The 16,463-nt window shown below is 40.1% G+C and overlaps 1 pseudogene, 2 gene segments (V, D, J or C) and 1 further gene; all 4 read left to right on the top strand.

Moving 5' to 3' along the window:
- The window catches only part of Igh (immunoglobulin heavy chain complex), a 2,751,187-nt gene that overhangs the window by 1,641,812 nt on the left and 1,092,912 nt on the right, over positions 1-16,463 (top strand).
- Ighv12-3 (immunoglobulin heavy variable V12-3) lies at positions 1,324-1,617 on the top strand. The segment is given in 1 exon segment: positions 1,324-1,617. A coding segment is annotated over 1 exon segment (294 nt).
- On the top strand, positions 10,083-10,382 carry Ighv13-2 (immunoglobulin heavy variable 13-2). The segment is given in 1 exon segment: positions 10,083-10,382. A coding segment is annotated over 1 exon segment (300 nt).
- On the top strand, positions 16,148-16,438 carry Ighv1-1 (immunoglobulin heavy variable V1-1; annotated as a pseudogene). Its single transcript is given in 1 exon segment — positions 16,148-16,438. A coding segment is annotated over 1 exon segment (291 nt).

Genomic DNA, 16,463 nt, shown 5'->3' with positions numbered 1-16,463 from the left:
ATCTGAGGACACATTTTTAATCAAAGGAAAATATTCATTCTAAACCAGGTCCAAGGATCAGGAAACAGATGTGTGCTATGATGAAAAAAGGCTGTGTGAAATTGTTAGTTTGAACTTAGAAGGGTGAGAGTTTGCTGAGTTAAAAAGTAAAGAACCCACATAATTATGTTTCTTTTCCTAATTCTCTACTGGTATCAATAGGAGTCAATTGGCAGAAACCATCTGCTTCTAGACCCCAGAAGAGTAAAAGAAATTTAATGGGCAGAGGTCCTAAGTCTCTTGTCTGCTTATCTGTGTCACACCTCAGTACCTGATTGTTGGGGCAGAACCCCAGCACCCAGGTGTGAAAAGAATGTTGTCACTCATCTCAGATTTTTTAAATATGGAGGCAGAAAAATATGGGTGAGTACTTGCAGGCAACCATCTGACTGAGCACAGGGACCTCAATGGAGGAGTTAGGAGAGGGACTGAAGGAGTTGAAGGGGTTTGCAACCCCATATGAAGAACAACAACCTCAACCAACCAGACATCCCAGAGCTCCCAGGAGCTAAACCACCAACCAAAGAGTAAACATGGATGGATCCATGGCTCTATCTGTATATGTAGCAGATGGTGGTCTTATCTGGCATCAATGGAAGAGAATGCCCTAGCCCTGTGAAGGCTCAATGTTCCAGGATAGGAGAATGCTAAGATGGTGAGGCTGGAGTGGAGGGGGGGGCACTTTCATAGAAGCATGTGGAGGGGGAATAGAATAGGGTGTTTGTGGAGGGGAAACCAAGAAATTGGTTAACATATGAAATGCAAATAAATAAAATCATCAATAAAAATAATAAATGCATTTTACTAACATGGTTTACCTGAAAAAAAAAATGTGGGCAGGGGAATTCACTAGAAATTGAAGGTAGGATTAAACCAAGCTGTGTTTCTTGTTATCTCCTACAGTCCTCATGTTCTTTTATTCCTGACACATACTACAGGAAGCCAAAGGCAGAGATATCCACATTGTAATGACCAAAGGGAGGGTTTCACCCTCAATATCCACTCACCCCATCTATTGAGAAAAGCCTTGTTCCCCACATGCAAATGCATGTTCTACCACTAAGTTAAATCCCATCCTGGGCTGTGGCAGCTCACATCTCTCTCACACGGGACACTGAACTCTGAGGAGAAGGGTGTGAAGCTTAGAAGATGAGAGTGCTGGGATTTGTGTGCCTGGTGACAGTCCTTCCTGGTGAGTTGTGCCATTTCATACATGTGTCCATGAGGGGTTGTGACAATATGTGATTGACAGAATTGACTCTATTGTCTTAAGGTAGCCTGTCTCAGATGCAGCTTCAGGAGTCAGGACCTGGCCTGGTGAAACCCTCACAGTCACTCTTCCTTACCTGCTCTATTACTGGTTTCCCCATCACCAGTGGTTACTACTGGATCTGGATCCGTCAGTCACCTGGGAAACCCCTAGAATGGATGGGGTACATCACTCATAGTGGGGAAACTTTCTACAACCCATCTCTCCAGAGCCCCATCTCCATTACTAGAGAAACGTCAAAGAACCAGTTCTTCCTCCAATTGAACTCTGTGACCACAGAGGACACAGCCATGTATTACTGTGCAGGAGACAGACACAATGAGAAGATTCCAATGTCAACCCACACACAAACCTCACTGCAGAGGGGATTTCAACCAGCAGGTGGTGCTGTTCGATGTAAATGATCAGTAATTTCAAACATCTGTAAAAGAAAAAGAGAATGTCTTTGGCCAGGGCTAAGTCTTTTCTGTATATGATTATAGGAACATCAGTTGTTCATGAATATCTTTTGGAGAACTAAATGACTATAGTGTTTCAATTACCGAGAGCAAGATAAACACAGGTCAGCAAAAAGCACAGTGTGGAGGTGAAAACCAAAGGATCCTTTGTCTGTCACCTAACACGAGTGTGAGGATCAGTCCACATGTATACCAGAGATATTCAAAGACCACAGTGAATCTACAGATTATTTACAATATGGACACCAAGAATATATGAAGTAACATTTTCATATACCCCAGGTATATCGATGAAATGATATGAATGTATGAGAAGTATTCAATGAATGGGAAATGATTTTGTTCTTCTCTGATTTGAGCAAACAAGACTGTAACAACTATGTGAGTCCAGTTGATTAAAAACAATTTAAGTACCAATGCTTACGTACTAAGGCAGGCTTACCTGATTATGGTCCATTCAAAATGAATCTTGTCTTTTGGTGGTTAGCTTCTTGAGTTCTTTATATATTTTGTATATTAGCTCTATTGGATGTCACCTTAGTGAAGAAATTTTCCCAATCTGTAGGTTGCAGATCTGTATTAATGGCCATTTCTTTTGCCTTACAGAAACGTTCCAGTTTCATGAGGTCACATTCATCAATTCTTGATCTTAGAGCATGAGCCACTGGATTTCTGTTTAGAAAATGGCCCCCTGTGTCAATGTGTTCAAGGATCCTTTTCAATTTCTCTTCTATTCAGATTCTATTAGTTTTAGGTTTAAGGCCATGATCCACTAAGACTTAAGTCTTGTGCAAGGTGACAAATATGGGTCTATATTCATTTTTCTACATATTGACAGTCAGTTAGACCAGCAACATTTGTTGAAAATGCTTTCTTTTTTCCATTGTATATATTTGGCTTCTTTGTCAAAGATCAAGCATCTATCAGTGTGTGGTTTTGTTTCTGGGTCTTCAATTCTATTCCATTGATCAATGTGCCTGTCTCTATATCAATACCATAGAGTTTTTATCACTATTTCTCTGTAGTAAAGATTGAGATCAGGGATGGTTACGCCCCCAGCCATTCTTTTATTGTTAATTGTTGTTTTCACTATTCTGAGTTTTTTGCCTTTCCAGATGAATTTGAGAATCGCTTTTTCCATGTCTTTGAAGAATTGTGTTGAGATTTTGATGGGGATTGCATTGAATCTGTAGATTGTCTTTGGCAACCCAATTTAAAAATGGGGTATTAACTAAACCAAGAATTCACAACAGAGAAATTTTTAATGGCTGTAAAAACCCTAAAGAAATGGTCAGAGTCCTTAGTGATCAGAGAAATGCAAATCAAAACAACCCTGAGATTACACCTAACACCAATCTGAATGGCTAAGATTAAAACATCAGGTGATAGGACATGTTGGTTAGGATGTGGAGAAAGAGGAACTCTCCTCTATTGCTGGTAGGATTGCAAACTGGTACAACCACTCTATAAATCAATTTGGAGGTTCCTCAGAAAATTAGAAATAGACCTACCTAAAGGCCTAGCAGTACTACTCTTGGTAATTTACCCAAAAGATACACCACCCTGCTACAGGGGCACATGTTCCCCTATGTTCATAGCAGCCTTATTTGTGATAGCTAAAACCCAGAAATAACCTAGATTTCCCAAGACAGAAGAAGGGATACAAAAAATATGGTTCATTTACACAGTAGAATACTACTCAGCAAGAAAGAGTAAGGACATCCTGAGTTCTGCAGGCAAATTGATGGAGCTAGAAATTATCATCCTGAATGAGGAAACTCAGACCCCAAAGGACATGCATGGTATGTACTCACTAATATGTGGATATTAGTAAAAAGAAAAAAATCTCTGGATACCCAAGATACAGTCCAAAGAACTCAAAAAAGTCAACAAGCTGAGGGGCTCAAGTGAGCATGCATCAATCCCACCTAGGAGGGAGAAGAAAGCAACTACGTGGGGTGGGGAGGGACCTGGAAGGGAAAGGGGTTGCAGGGTGGAGAGGAGAGCATAATTGGGTATTGGGAGTGGGGAAAGGACTGAAATCCATGAGGACCAGCAGAAAGAAGTGGAACATGCAACTTTGGGAGGTAGGTCGTGGGGATGACCCTCCAAATGTATCAGAGACCTGGGAGGTGAGAGCTTCTAAGGAATCAAAGAGGGGGACCTTAAATGAAATGCCCTACATTGGCAAGAGGGAGCTTGGAGAGCCCACCTCCAGCAGAAATCCAGGACATCACGTGAGGCATAGGGTTGGCATCCTACAATAAAAACTCTATAATTTTTGTTGTCTGAAAGAACAGCAGGAATGGAAATGGAGAAGTAGATTCTAATCACTGTTTCCTTTGAAAACTCCTTTATGATCCTTCCTTCTTCACTACCCACTCAACTCTACAAATTTTCTTTCTCTATATAAAAAACTTCAAATAGACAGAAAATGATTTTTTCATAGTTTACTTTTAATTTTTTAATTAGATATTTTATTTATTTATATTTCAAATGTTATCCCCTTTTCTAGTTTCCCTTCCAAAAAAACCATATCCACTCCCCCTCCCTGGGCTCACCAACCCATCCACTCCTACTTCCTGGCCCTGGCATTTGTTTATTCTGGGGCATAGAACCTTCACAGGACCAAGGGCCTCCCATCCCATTGATGACTGACTAGACCATCCTCTGTGCCATATGCAGCAAGAGCCATGAGTCCCACCATGTGCTTTCTTTTCAAGTGGTGGTTAGCATGTAAAAGAATGTGAATTAATCCGTTTTTATCTCCTTGTACAAAGCTCAACTCCAAGTGGAAAATGATTTTTGTAAATGAAGCACTAAGAGCATACACACATATACAAACACAAGAAAAACAACAACCAGAAAATATGATATGTAGGTAAAAGTCTATTAATAACCAAATTGCACAAAACAAATTAATAATATGAGGAAAAAAACTAGAAAAATAATGATGTATTTATTTTTGATGGCCATCTACTCTTTAAAAGGCAGGTTACCATTAAATGAAGTGAATATCCAATAAAAATCATTGCAGATAACTATTTTTCTCTCTGCAAGCAGCTGTAATTACAGATTACTGGGCTAAGGGTTACGTTGCCTTCAAACTCTGTGACCCCATCTGACTTGATCCCAGTAAAAACGTGTGTATGCTGTCCCAGTCTCTGTAAGTTCATATGTGGAACGGTCTGGGTGAGTTTGGTCCTTAAAATCATTACCATCTATACTGGCTAATTTTGTGTCAACTTGACACAGCTGGAGTTATCACAAAAAAAGGAGCTTCATTTGAGGAAATGCCTCCATGAGATCCAGCTGTAAGGCATTTTCTCAATTAGTGATCAAGAGTTTCAGGCCCCTTGTGGGTGATACCATCTCTGGGCTGGTAGTTTTGGAAACTGCCATATCCGGGGATCCATCCCATAATCAACTTCCAAACACCATTGCATACACTAGCAAGATTTTGCTGAAAGGACCCAGATATAGCTCTCTCTTGTGAGACTATGCCGGGCCTAGCAAACACAGAAGTGGATGCTCACAGTCAGCTATTGGATGGATCATAGGGCCCCCAATGGAGGGGCTAGAGAAAGTACCCAAGGAGCTAAAGGGATCTGCAACCCTATAGGTGGAACAACATTATGAATTAACAAGTACCCTGGAGCTCTTGACTCTAGCTGCATATGTATCAAAAGATGGCCTATTGGCCATCACTGGAAAGAGAGGCCCATTGGACTTGCAAACTTTATATGCCCAAGTACAGGGGAACGCCAGGGCCAAAAAGTGGGAGTGGGTGGGTCTGGAAGTGGTGGGGGTATGGAAGACTTTTGGGATAGCATTAGAAATGTAAATGAGGAAAATACCTAATTAAAAATATTTAAAAAAAGAGAGAGAGAGCAGGCTGAGCAAGCCAGTAAGGAACATCCCTCCATTGCCTCTGCATCAGCTCTTGCTTCCTGACCTGCTTGAGTTCCAGTCCTGACATCCTTGGTGATAAACATCAATGTGGAAGTGTAAGCCCAATAAACCCTTTCCTCCCCAACTTATTTCTTGGCCATTATGTTTGTGAAGGAATTGAAACCCTGAATAAGACAAATTGGTACCAGCATAGTGGGGTATTCCTGTGACAACTTGACCATGTTTTGGGGAGGACTGTGGAAGGACTTTGGAACTTTGGGCTAGAAGATCCATTTGGTGCTAAGATCTCTGTCGGATGTTGTGTAGGAGCTTAGAAGATAATGTTGAGAACAGTGCAGAAGATGGAGGCCTGGCTTGTGAATTTTCAGAGGGAAAATTAAAGACTCTTTTCGGGGCCATTGTTACTTTGGTTGTGAAGATTCAGTGGTTCTGGTTAGCTGGGGCTGAAGAATCAGCTGTGGTTAACAAGATACCAAAACTAGTAAAATGAAACCTTTTTATTACTGGGACTATTGATGCTGGTTAGCTGGAGCTAAGAAATTTGTGGTGATTAAGAAGAGACCAGGATCAGGTTCTCATATTCTGCCAAGACTAGTCTGCACAGGTGAGAGTGTGGACTACAGAAGCTAACAGCTTGTGGGACAGGCCCTGTTTCAGGCCTTCATCTTAGGCCAGGAGGCAGGTCCAGACGCCAGTTATATGTGCACCTTCCATGCAAGAGGAGAGCTTTCCTGCAGAGAATACTCTAACCACTGAAACTCAAGAGAGATCTAGTCTCCCAGGTCTTCTGATAGAGGCTAACAGAATCATGAGAGGAACAAGCTCTAACTAGAGACAACTATAACAACTAAATCCAGAGATTACCAGATGGCAAAAGGCAAACATAAGAATCTTACTAAAAGAAACCAAGACCACTCACCATCACCAGAACCCAGCATTCCCACCTCAGCCAGTCCTGGGCACCCCAACACACCCAAAAAGCTAGACCTGGATTTAACAGGTGATGGAAATGAACAAAACCATACTAGACCTAAAAAAGGGAAGTAGACAAAATAAAGAAAACCCAAAGCAATGCAATGCTGTAGATAGAAACCCTAGGAAAGAAATCTGGAACCATAGATACTAGCATTAGCAACAGAATACAAGAGATGGAAGAGAGAATCTCAGGTGCACAAGATTCCATAGAGAACATCTGCACAACAATCAAAGAAATGCAAAATGAAAGAAGATCCTAACTCAAAACATCCAGGAAATTCAGGACAAAATGAGAAGACCAAGCCTACGGATATTAGGAGTAGATGAAAATGAAGATTTTCAACTTAAAGGGCCAGCAAATATCTTCAACAAAATTATAGAAGAAACCTTCCCAAACCTAATGAAAGAGATGCCCATGATCATATAAGAAGCCTACAGAACTCCAGATAGACTGGACCACAAAAGATATTCCTCACGACACATAATAATCAGAAAAAACAAATGCACTAAATAAAGATAAAATATTAAAAGCAGTAAAGGAAAAAGGTCAAGTAATATATAAAGGCAGGCCTATCAGAATTACACCAGATTTTTCACCAGAGACTATGAAAGCCAGAAGATCCTGGACAGGTGTAATACAGACACTAAGAGAACACAAATGCCAGCCCAGGCTACTATACCCAGCCAAACTTTCAATTACCATAGATGAAGAAACTAAAGTATTCCATGACAAAACCAAATTCACATATTATCTTTCCACGAATCCAGCCCTTCAAAGGATACTAACAGAAAAAAAAACAAAAACAAAAACAAAACAAAACCAAACAAAAACAAACAAAAAACCAATATAAGGATGGAAACCACGTCCTAGGAAAAGCAAGAAAGTAATCCTTCAGCAAACCTAACTGATGACAGCCACAAGAACAGAATGCCAACTCTAAAAACAAAAATAATAGGAAGCAACAACTACTTTTCCTTCTGTTAACATAAATGGATTCAATTCCCCAGTAAAAAGACATAGACTAACAGACTGGCTACACAAACAGTACCCAACATTTTGCTGCTTACAGGTAACCCATCTCAGTGGAAAAGACAGACAATACCACACAATGAAAGGCTAGAAAACAATTTTCCAAGCAAATGGTCTGAAGAAACAAGCTGGAGTAGCCATTCTAAAATCAAATAAAATCAACTTCCAACCCAAAGTTATCAAAAAGGACAAGGAGGGACACTTCATACTCATCAAAGGTAAAATATTCCAAGTGGAACTCTCAATTCTGAATATCTATGCTCCGAATGCAAGGGCAGCTACATTCATTAAAGAAACTTTAGTAAACATCAAAGCACACATTGCACCTCACACAATAATAGTGGGAGACTTCAAGACACCACTTTCATCAATGGATAGATGGTGGAAACAGAAACTAAACAGGGACACAGTGAAACTAACAGAAGTTATGAAACAAATGGATTTAACAGATATCTACAGAACATTTTATCCTAAAACAAAAGGATATACCTTCTTCTCAGCACCTCATGGTACCTTATCCAAAACTGACCATATATTTGGTCACAAAACAGGCCTCAATAGATACAAAAATATTGAAATCACCCCATGCATCCTATCAGATCACCATGGACTAAGGCTGATCTTCAATAACAACATAAATAAAAGAAAGCCAACATTCACGTGGAAACTGAACAACACTCTTCTCAATGATACCTTGGTCAAGGAAGGAATAAAGAAAGAAATTAAAGACTTTTTAGAGTTTAATGAAAATGAAGCCACAACATACCCAAACTTATGGGACACAATAAAAGCATTTCTAAGAGGAAAACTCATAGCTCTGAGTGCCTCCAAAAATAAACTAGAGAGAGCACACACTAGCATCTTGACAACACACCTAAAAGCTCTAGAATAAAAGGAAGCAAATTCACCCAAGAGGAGTAGACGGCAGGAAATAATCAAACTCAGGGGCGAAATCAACCAAGTGGAACAAAGAAGAACTATTCAAAGAATCAACCAAACAAGGAGCTGGTTCTTTGAGAAAATCAAGAAGATAGATAAACCCTTAGCCAGACTCACCAAAGGGCAAAGGGACAGCATCCTAATTAACGAAATCAGAAATGAAAAGGGAGATAGAACAACAGGTCCTGAAGAAATTCAAAACACCATTAGATCCTTCTACAAAAGGCTATACTCAACAAAACTGGAAAACCTGGATGAAGTGGACAAATTTCTAGACAGATACAAGGTACCAAAGTTATATCAGGATTAGGTTAATGATATAAATAGTCCTATATCCCCTAAATAAATAGAAGTAGTCATTAATAGTCTCCCAACCAAAAAAAGCCCAGGACCAGATGGGTTTAGTGCAGAGTTCTATCAGATCTTCAAAGAAGATCTAATTCCAGTTCTTCACAAACTATTACACAAAATAGAAGCAGAACATACTCTACCCAATTCATTCTATGAAGCCACAATTACTCTGATACCTAAACCACAGATAGATCCAACAAAGATAGAGAACTTCAGACCAACTTCCCTTATGAATATCGATGCAAAATTCCTCAATATAATTCTCCCTAAGTGAATCCAAGAACACATTAAAACAATCATCCATCCTGACCAAGTAGGTTTCATTCTAGGGATGCAGTGATTGTTTAATATATGGAAACATATCAATGTAATCCATTATATAAACAAACTCACAGACAAAAACCACATGATCATCTTGTTATATGTGGAGAAAGCATTTGACAAAATTGAACACCCATTCATGATAAAAGTCTTGGAAAGATCAGGAATTCAAGGCACGTACCTATATATGATAAAAGCAATCTACAGCAAACAAGTAGCCAACATCAAAGTAAATGGAAGCAATCCTACTATAATCAGGGACTAGACAAGGCTGCCCTCTTTCTCCCTACCTATTCAACATTGTACTTGAAGTCCCTGAAATAACAACAAAAATAAGAAAACCAAAAACCAAACATTTCTCTACAACCTAGCTGTGTCCTGGGACATTTGGCCATACTTTGATGCTACAAATGCTACTTCAGCCCTTATTTCTTCTTACACATTGACAATAATCATTGTTATTTCTAGGGCTCCCATATCTCAGGTTTAAATATAGCAGGAAGACATGCAAATTATACTCCCCTCTGTTCATGAAAATCAGTCCTGACTACAGTTTTAACAGAGACATCCAAATGTGGATTTACAGGTCTTCCTATTCAGTGATCAAGTCTCAACACAAAATATCTATCATGGAGTTGGGACTGAGCTGGGTATTTCTTGTGGCTCTTTTGAACGGTAATTAATTCTTAAGAAGATTTATGAAGGGTGTGAGTGGGTGTGACAGGGATAGTGAACAATTTGTGACAGTTTATTAACTAGATTCTGTGTTTTTGCAGGTGTCCAGTGTCAGGTGCAGCTTGTAGAGACCGGGGGAGGCTTGGTGAGGCCTGGAAATTCTCTGAAACTCTCCTGTGTTACCTCGGGATTCACTTTCAGTAACTACCGGATGCACTGGCTTCGCCAGCCTCCAGGGAAGAGGCTGGAGTGGATTGCTGTAATTACAGTCAAATCTGATAATTATGGAGCAAATTATGCAGAGTCTGTGAAAGGCAGATTCGCCATTTCAAGAGATGATTCAAAAAGCAGTGTCTACCTAGAGATGAACAGATTAAGAGAGGAAGACACTGCCACTTATTTTTGTAGTAGACACACTGTGGGGCCATCAATGAGAACCCATACACAAACCTCTCTGCAGGTTCGTTCATGACCATCAGGGGGCACAGAACACACATGTAGAACTGGTACTTTGTGAGAATGGATGCAGAGATAATTCATTGTGAGTTTCTAGGCTTTCAGCTACATGTAATAATTTCCCAGAATGCCCTAAAACTTAAAAATCTGTACATGTGTGTGGCATCTGGGAAAACATAGTTGTTTTTCTCCAATCTAAAAACTGTATGCCAACCAGTCCAACAGGACCTAAGTGCAGAAAATCACCTCTGACTGCAGAAATGACTCTGCTATGGCCACCAGGATCAAATGCTTAGGAGTGTTCACGGTGTTGCTAAGGCATTTCCATCATGTGATTCAAGGCAAAGCCTCAGTGTTGTTCTGATTAAGACTGTGTTTAGAAGAGGGGGACCACTAGAGAGGTGAGACCACACTCAGTGACTCATACACTCTAACAAATCTCCAACCTTTCTGATTTCCCTGAGAACTTTGCCCATCAGGCACAGATCTGACACATTTTATTTATAGCTGATTCCATTCCTTAATCTATAACTTTCTTCATCATATCTCACACTTCATTTTATTCTTCTAGATAACTCCTGATTTTTTTTCTATACATAGACAAGAGCCACTTACCTTAGACTCAGCAAAATTCAAGCTCTTGGAGAGACCCAGGGAACGATGTTATAAAATTACCTGTACCAATTTCTCCAACTCCTTCTGTCTTCATTTATAGACTCTTAAATACTGTACCAGGACATGGTAAATGTGTGCATCTGTTTTCTAAATAAATTTATTCTGTAGATGAAAGACTTATCATGTTCAGTTCTACCATGTTGTGCTACATAGGGGAGACTGACAGATGGGTCTCCTATAGAGCAGTGAGCTCTAGGGCACAGAATCCAGGTATCTGTGAGACATGCTGTCCCTCTTCCTGATCATTATCTGCTTGCAGCTGAGTCCTGCTTGAGGAAAGTTTTGCTCTAGATGGCTCTCTATTCAAGAGCTCCCCACATTAACCTTATCCTCACAGCAAATGAGAAAATAATTTCTGTTTTCCCTTCATCACCATTATCAATAGAAAACAATCATTTTCATGGAACAATGATTTATGTGAGGGCAACGTTATCTCATAAAATGTATGTTTACCATATACATTCTTCATGCATGATAATTGTGGACAAAAAGGATAACCATTAATTAAATGTACATATCTGTTATTCAGGAAATCTTTGCTTAGCTTATGAAAAGTTAAACTTGTCCTCATTTACATTAATAAAAGACTAGAAATGAGTGATTCTCTGTTCTATTTGATATATTCTGCAGACAGTTTTGCATCCATAATATAGGAATTAAAGCCATATCCTGTTTGTTTGTTGGTGTCAAGGATGGTACCAGAACAATGGGAATCAGCCTTACCCTTAGAGAGCTATGTGATAGATTTCTTCTTCAAAGAAATCTATATTAAAATGTATTACTGGTGTGACAGAGTGGATTGAATCTGAACATGCATAAAATCGCCTTATTACATATGGAAAAATGCATAGGGCATCAACATACAGTAGAAGAGGAAAAGTCTGGGAGACTAGCACCCTTCCAAATTTCTAAGTTCTTTTACTCAACATCCATTTCAGTCTACTCTCACCAACCCTATTCTCATTGTTGATGTCTGTTATACTCTTTAATCAAGAAGTATCTCCTGGAAGGCTTTAGGGGTATCCAAGTAGACCATGTGGTCATGAAGGGTCAGAGGTCCAGGAGAATATAAATGTTTCCTAAAGGGAATTGATATGCTCACTTAGGATTGAGGAATTTGCAAGTATTTCTTCTGAGGCAGCCAAGAGTCTACAATTTCTCCTGCAAGCAATGATAAAAGCAAGATGAGCAGATTGCTAGAGACACCATGGAACCATAGTTATTTCCAAGGGACATGATTTCCTAAAGAAGCTTGGGGTCCCCATAGAGATCAAGTAGACACTGATGTCATGTCACCAGATGAGCCTATGGATAGCATCATCAAGATCACCTGAGTATGAGCTACTCTTCTTTATGCAAAGGTGGTCTTCATGGTACCATGAGCAGGTATGAAGACTTAACATGTCTGTCCTTAGCCTTAAATACACACTAAAGTCCCATTTTCCTATCTGAAGCCTGTATTATTCCCTTTGGGTCTTCTCTATTAACAGGCTCGTTTCCTATCATAGATACATATCACAGGCATATGAGAGACATTGAAGGAGATATTGGGAAAGCCTTCTGTAAAGGCCAGTCTCTGAAGAAAATATCTCTTTTGTTGCAGTTGTTTGAGTCATCCAAAGGCCACATTAAACTCATGCTGTTTCAAGTATATAATGTTCACTTCTTAAACTCCACAAAATGGTCAGTGAGCTGATGTGAGAAAGTTGATCCCATTCTTGATTTGGCTCTTTCCTGGATGTTTCAATATTGCAGACTGTTAGGCCTTTTAGAAAAAGTTGTGCCATTTTAGATCCTATATCATAGACAAGGGACAGAATACTCTAAAGATGGGGGATGCATCCTTAAATATGACCCAGACTGGCATCCTACACACTGGTGGGCTGTAATAGCCTAACACCCAACGCCAAATGAGTGCCAACTTATTTTACTGAAAAGTCTCTGGGGATTGATCCTCTGCTCAGGTGTTAAATCTGAATATGTTGGCAAGTTGAAATATGGAGCTGGTGTAACTCTCCCTACCCATTGGGGGAACAAGTTGTCTGCAGATATACAACACAACTTAGAAACAGGTGACCTACTATAAGATTACAACGGTTCTATTTGAAATTTTTACAGGGATTTCAGGTGCTAGACAAACAGTGAGACCAACTTTGAACCACTTCCAAAGTCCATATCTCTATGGCTTCTCCACTGACAGAACTAAATGTGGGGACTCAAGGCACTGACATGAAGCATTAAATGAAGTAAACATCCAGGTGTTCTGCTCCTTAGCTCTTTATTATTGGCTTGCTCAGCATGTTTTCTTATATACTCCAGAACCACCTACCCAGGTGTAGTTTCATACATAATACACTTAGATCCAACATATCCATCATTAATCAGTAAAATATTATACAAGCTTGACTATAGACATGTCTTAAACATACATTTTCAAAATTGAAATGTTTTTTCTCTCTCTCAGATGATTCTAGATTGTTTTCATTTGACAAATACTACAATGAGGTGTGACTTCTCACTTTTTGAATCCCCCTTTTTCTTTTGTTCCTTCATTCTTTCCTTCTTTTCTTCTTTCCTTCCTTCATTCATTCCATCTTGTACTCTACACTAAGAAGCATGCAGAGACCCTAATATTTAATTAACCATTACATTTGGTTATGTTTCTAGTTTAGATTCTGAGACACTGACAAACACTGTAAGATGACAGACGACAGCCTGGTTCTTGGTTGGGCACAGGCTGAAAATCCCAGTGACCCTGAGGGATGGCAAGCATTTTGCTATGTTGCTGGACACTAGGCTCCAAAAGTGAGGCCACAGCCCTCTATAAAATTGTGTCCTTCAGTCACATAAAGACAATGCCCCAAGACCCTCCACAGGTAGAGGATGTGACCACAGGTCTTGTGGCCTCAACACAGATCTCCACTTTAATGAGGTACCTAAAGGCCTAGAGACTTGGTCAATTAAGCTTTCCCTCCCAGACACTCCTCCCTGAGAAAGGTATTTGACCTCTGGGGTGACCATCTGGTTATCAGGCCCACCCCTTAGAAGTGGGGTATGGTTTTACTCATCTACTTTCCAACATGACAATAAATGTCTTAAAACAATGAACTGCTTCTTTTCATCAAGATCTGCTGTGGGGAGCCATGGAGAAGGCCTTTGTCCAAATATCTGGCCATCTAATCTTCCATGGAAGGTCTCTGAGTTCTTCCAGCCACTATTACCAAGCCAAACAAGCCACATGGCAACAAGCCAAGGACTGCTCCCCACGGAACTCTTTCCCCTTTGGCCAGGGCCTAGATCCAGCCTGTGAGCTCCCACTCCATTCTCAGCTCTTCCGTGGCTCACAGCAGCGTCTGGGTGCCCAAGAGCCTGAGAACCAGATGGCCCTTGCCTCCCTGCAAGACTGGGGACCCCCAAGCCAGCTCTAGCTGTCCCTGGGACCTCAGACTGCATTCTTCCACACTCAAAGCAATGCCCTGAGGCTTCCCATTGCCAGACACCTACATAGTAATGAAAACTTCCCACATCCTACTTCCCAGAGTGTGAAAAGCCCTGTGGACATGTGAACTTTAACCGTACAAAACACCATGACCAAAAGCATTGTAAGGGAGAAAAAAATTGTTTTGTTTTGTTTTTTCATCTTTCAAGTTATAATCAAAAGAAGCAAAGGAACTCAGGCAGGAATCTGAAGACATTGAATGAAGCAAGGACAATGAAAGAACACTGATTACTGGCTTACTCATATGGCTTTATAATATAGCCTAGATCCCTTACATAGGGATGGAAATAGCCACAATGGAATGGATACTTTTACATTAATTCCACTTGAGAATTGCCTCACATAGCCAGAGGCCAATACTGTTGATACAATTATTCAATTGAGGTTCCATTTACCTAGATGTTTTAAATTGTCTGCCAACATTAGCTATCATAGCCAGAAGGTAGGATTTTACTTGCATGTGCATAACTTAAACCTACAAGTTTGGAGGGCAGAAATTCATTCTCTAGTGGCAAGAGTCAGAATATTCATAGAGACCCTGTTCCTACTGTTGAGATATTGAGCCCTGGTCTCAATCATACTGACTGTAATGAATTTGAGGTCAGGTATTGATAAATCAGAGTTTTGTGAGTATATGGACCAGTGTATCAGGATCCATATATATGGATGATGAATCATGGGTAAAAGTATAAGCATATGATACAGAAGTATTATACTTCATGGGGAATGAAAAACAACTGCACTAAAACACAGTTATAGCCAAGGTATCGAGAAACTGAGTTTATCAAAAGGCTCTTTTGGTTTCTGTTGTCTCTGGATAAGAAACACAAGAATGGGCCATTTACCAGCTGTCTATGGGGAAAACGATGGTACATCTATGTTCACAACCTTGAGATTTGTACTAGAGAACTATCTCAGGAATATCCATGTAATATCAGAGCTGTCAGATGGCTCCTGCTGGTCAATGATGGTTAGACAACAGTTTCCAGTAATATTTGCTCATGACTCACGTGGACAATAGGAACTCAATATATTTACCATACTTTACCACAACCACAGACACCTTTTGTACCTCAAGGAGAGTCATGGACCACTCAATAATGCTCATTATGAACACTGTGGCTATGGAGACCTAAATCTCCATGGGAAGATGTTAGTGTGCACAGAAATCAGGGAAAGGGTCTGAGATGCATTTCCTCATACAGGGTTAGGACTTGGAAATCAGTATATCATTGACTCAGTCATCTACCTCTGTCTTAAGCTGTCTTGATAAAAACAACTTTCTGTATAATGAGTATGCAAATAAGCTGTATCTGATTGGATAAATACAACGTTGCTCATATGACACAGGAACACAGGGACACATTACTACTCTCATCTACACAGTCCCTGGGTTCACATCCTCACCATGGCCTGGAACTAGAATATGTTCTTCCTTCTGGCAGCAGTTACAGGAAAGAAGCTCTCCAGACCCAGACCTAAGGATGGTCTAGATATTCAGGTAACAATAGCATTCAATTTGCCTTCTCTCCACAGGTATCCATTTCCAAATCCAACTGCAACCGTCTGGGGCCGACCTGATTAATCCTGGATCCTCAATGAAGGTGTCTTGCAAGGTTCCTGGCTACAGTTTCACTAGCTACTATATGACCTGGGTAAAAGAGAGTCCTGGACAGGGTCTAGAATAGATTAGAGAAACCACCCTAGTAGTTGCAGTATAAGTTATGCACAGAAGTTTCAAGGACACATCTCCATGACTAGGCACATATCCTCCAGCATGGCCTACATGGAGCTCAGCAGGCTGACCTCTGAGGACACTTCTGTTTATTGCTGTTTATTGTTATTTATTGTATGTCACATCCT

This window comes from Mus musculus, chromosome 12, assembly GCF_000001635.26.
Source record: "Mus musculus strain C57BL/6J chromosome 12, GRCm38.p6 C57BL/6J".
Taxonomy (NCBI): domain Eukaryota; kingdom Metazoa; phylum Chordata; class Mammalia; order Rodentia; family Muridae; genus Mus; species Mus musculus.
This window is presented reverse-complemented; position numbering and strand designations above follow the sequence as displayed.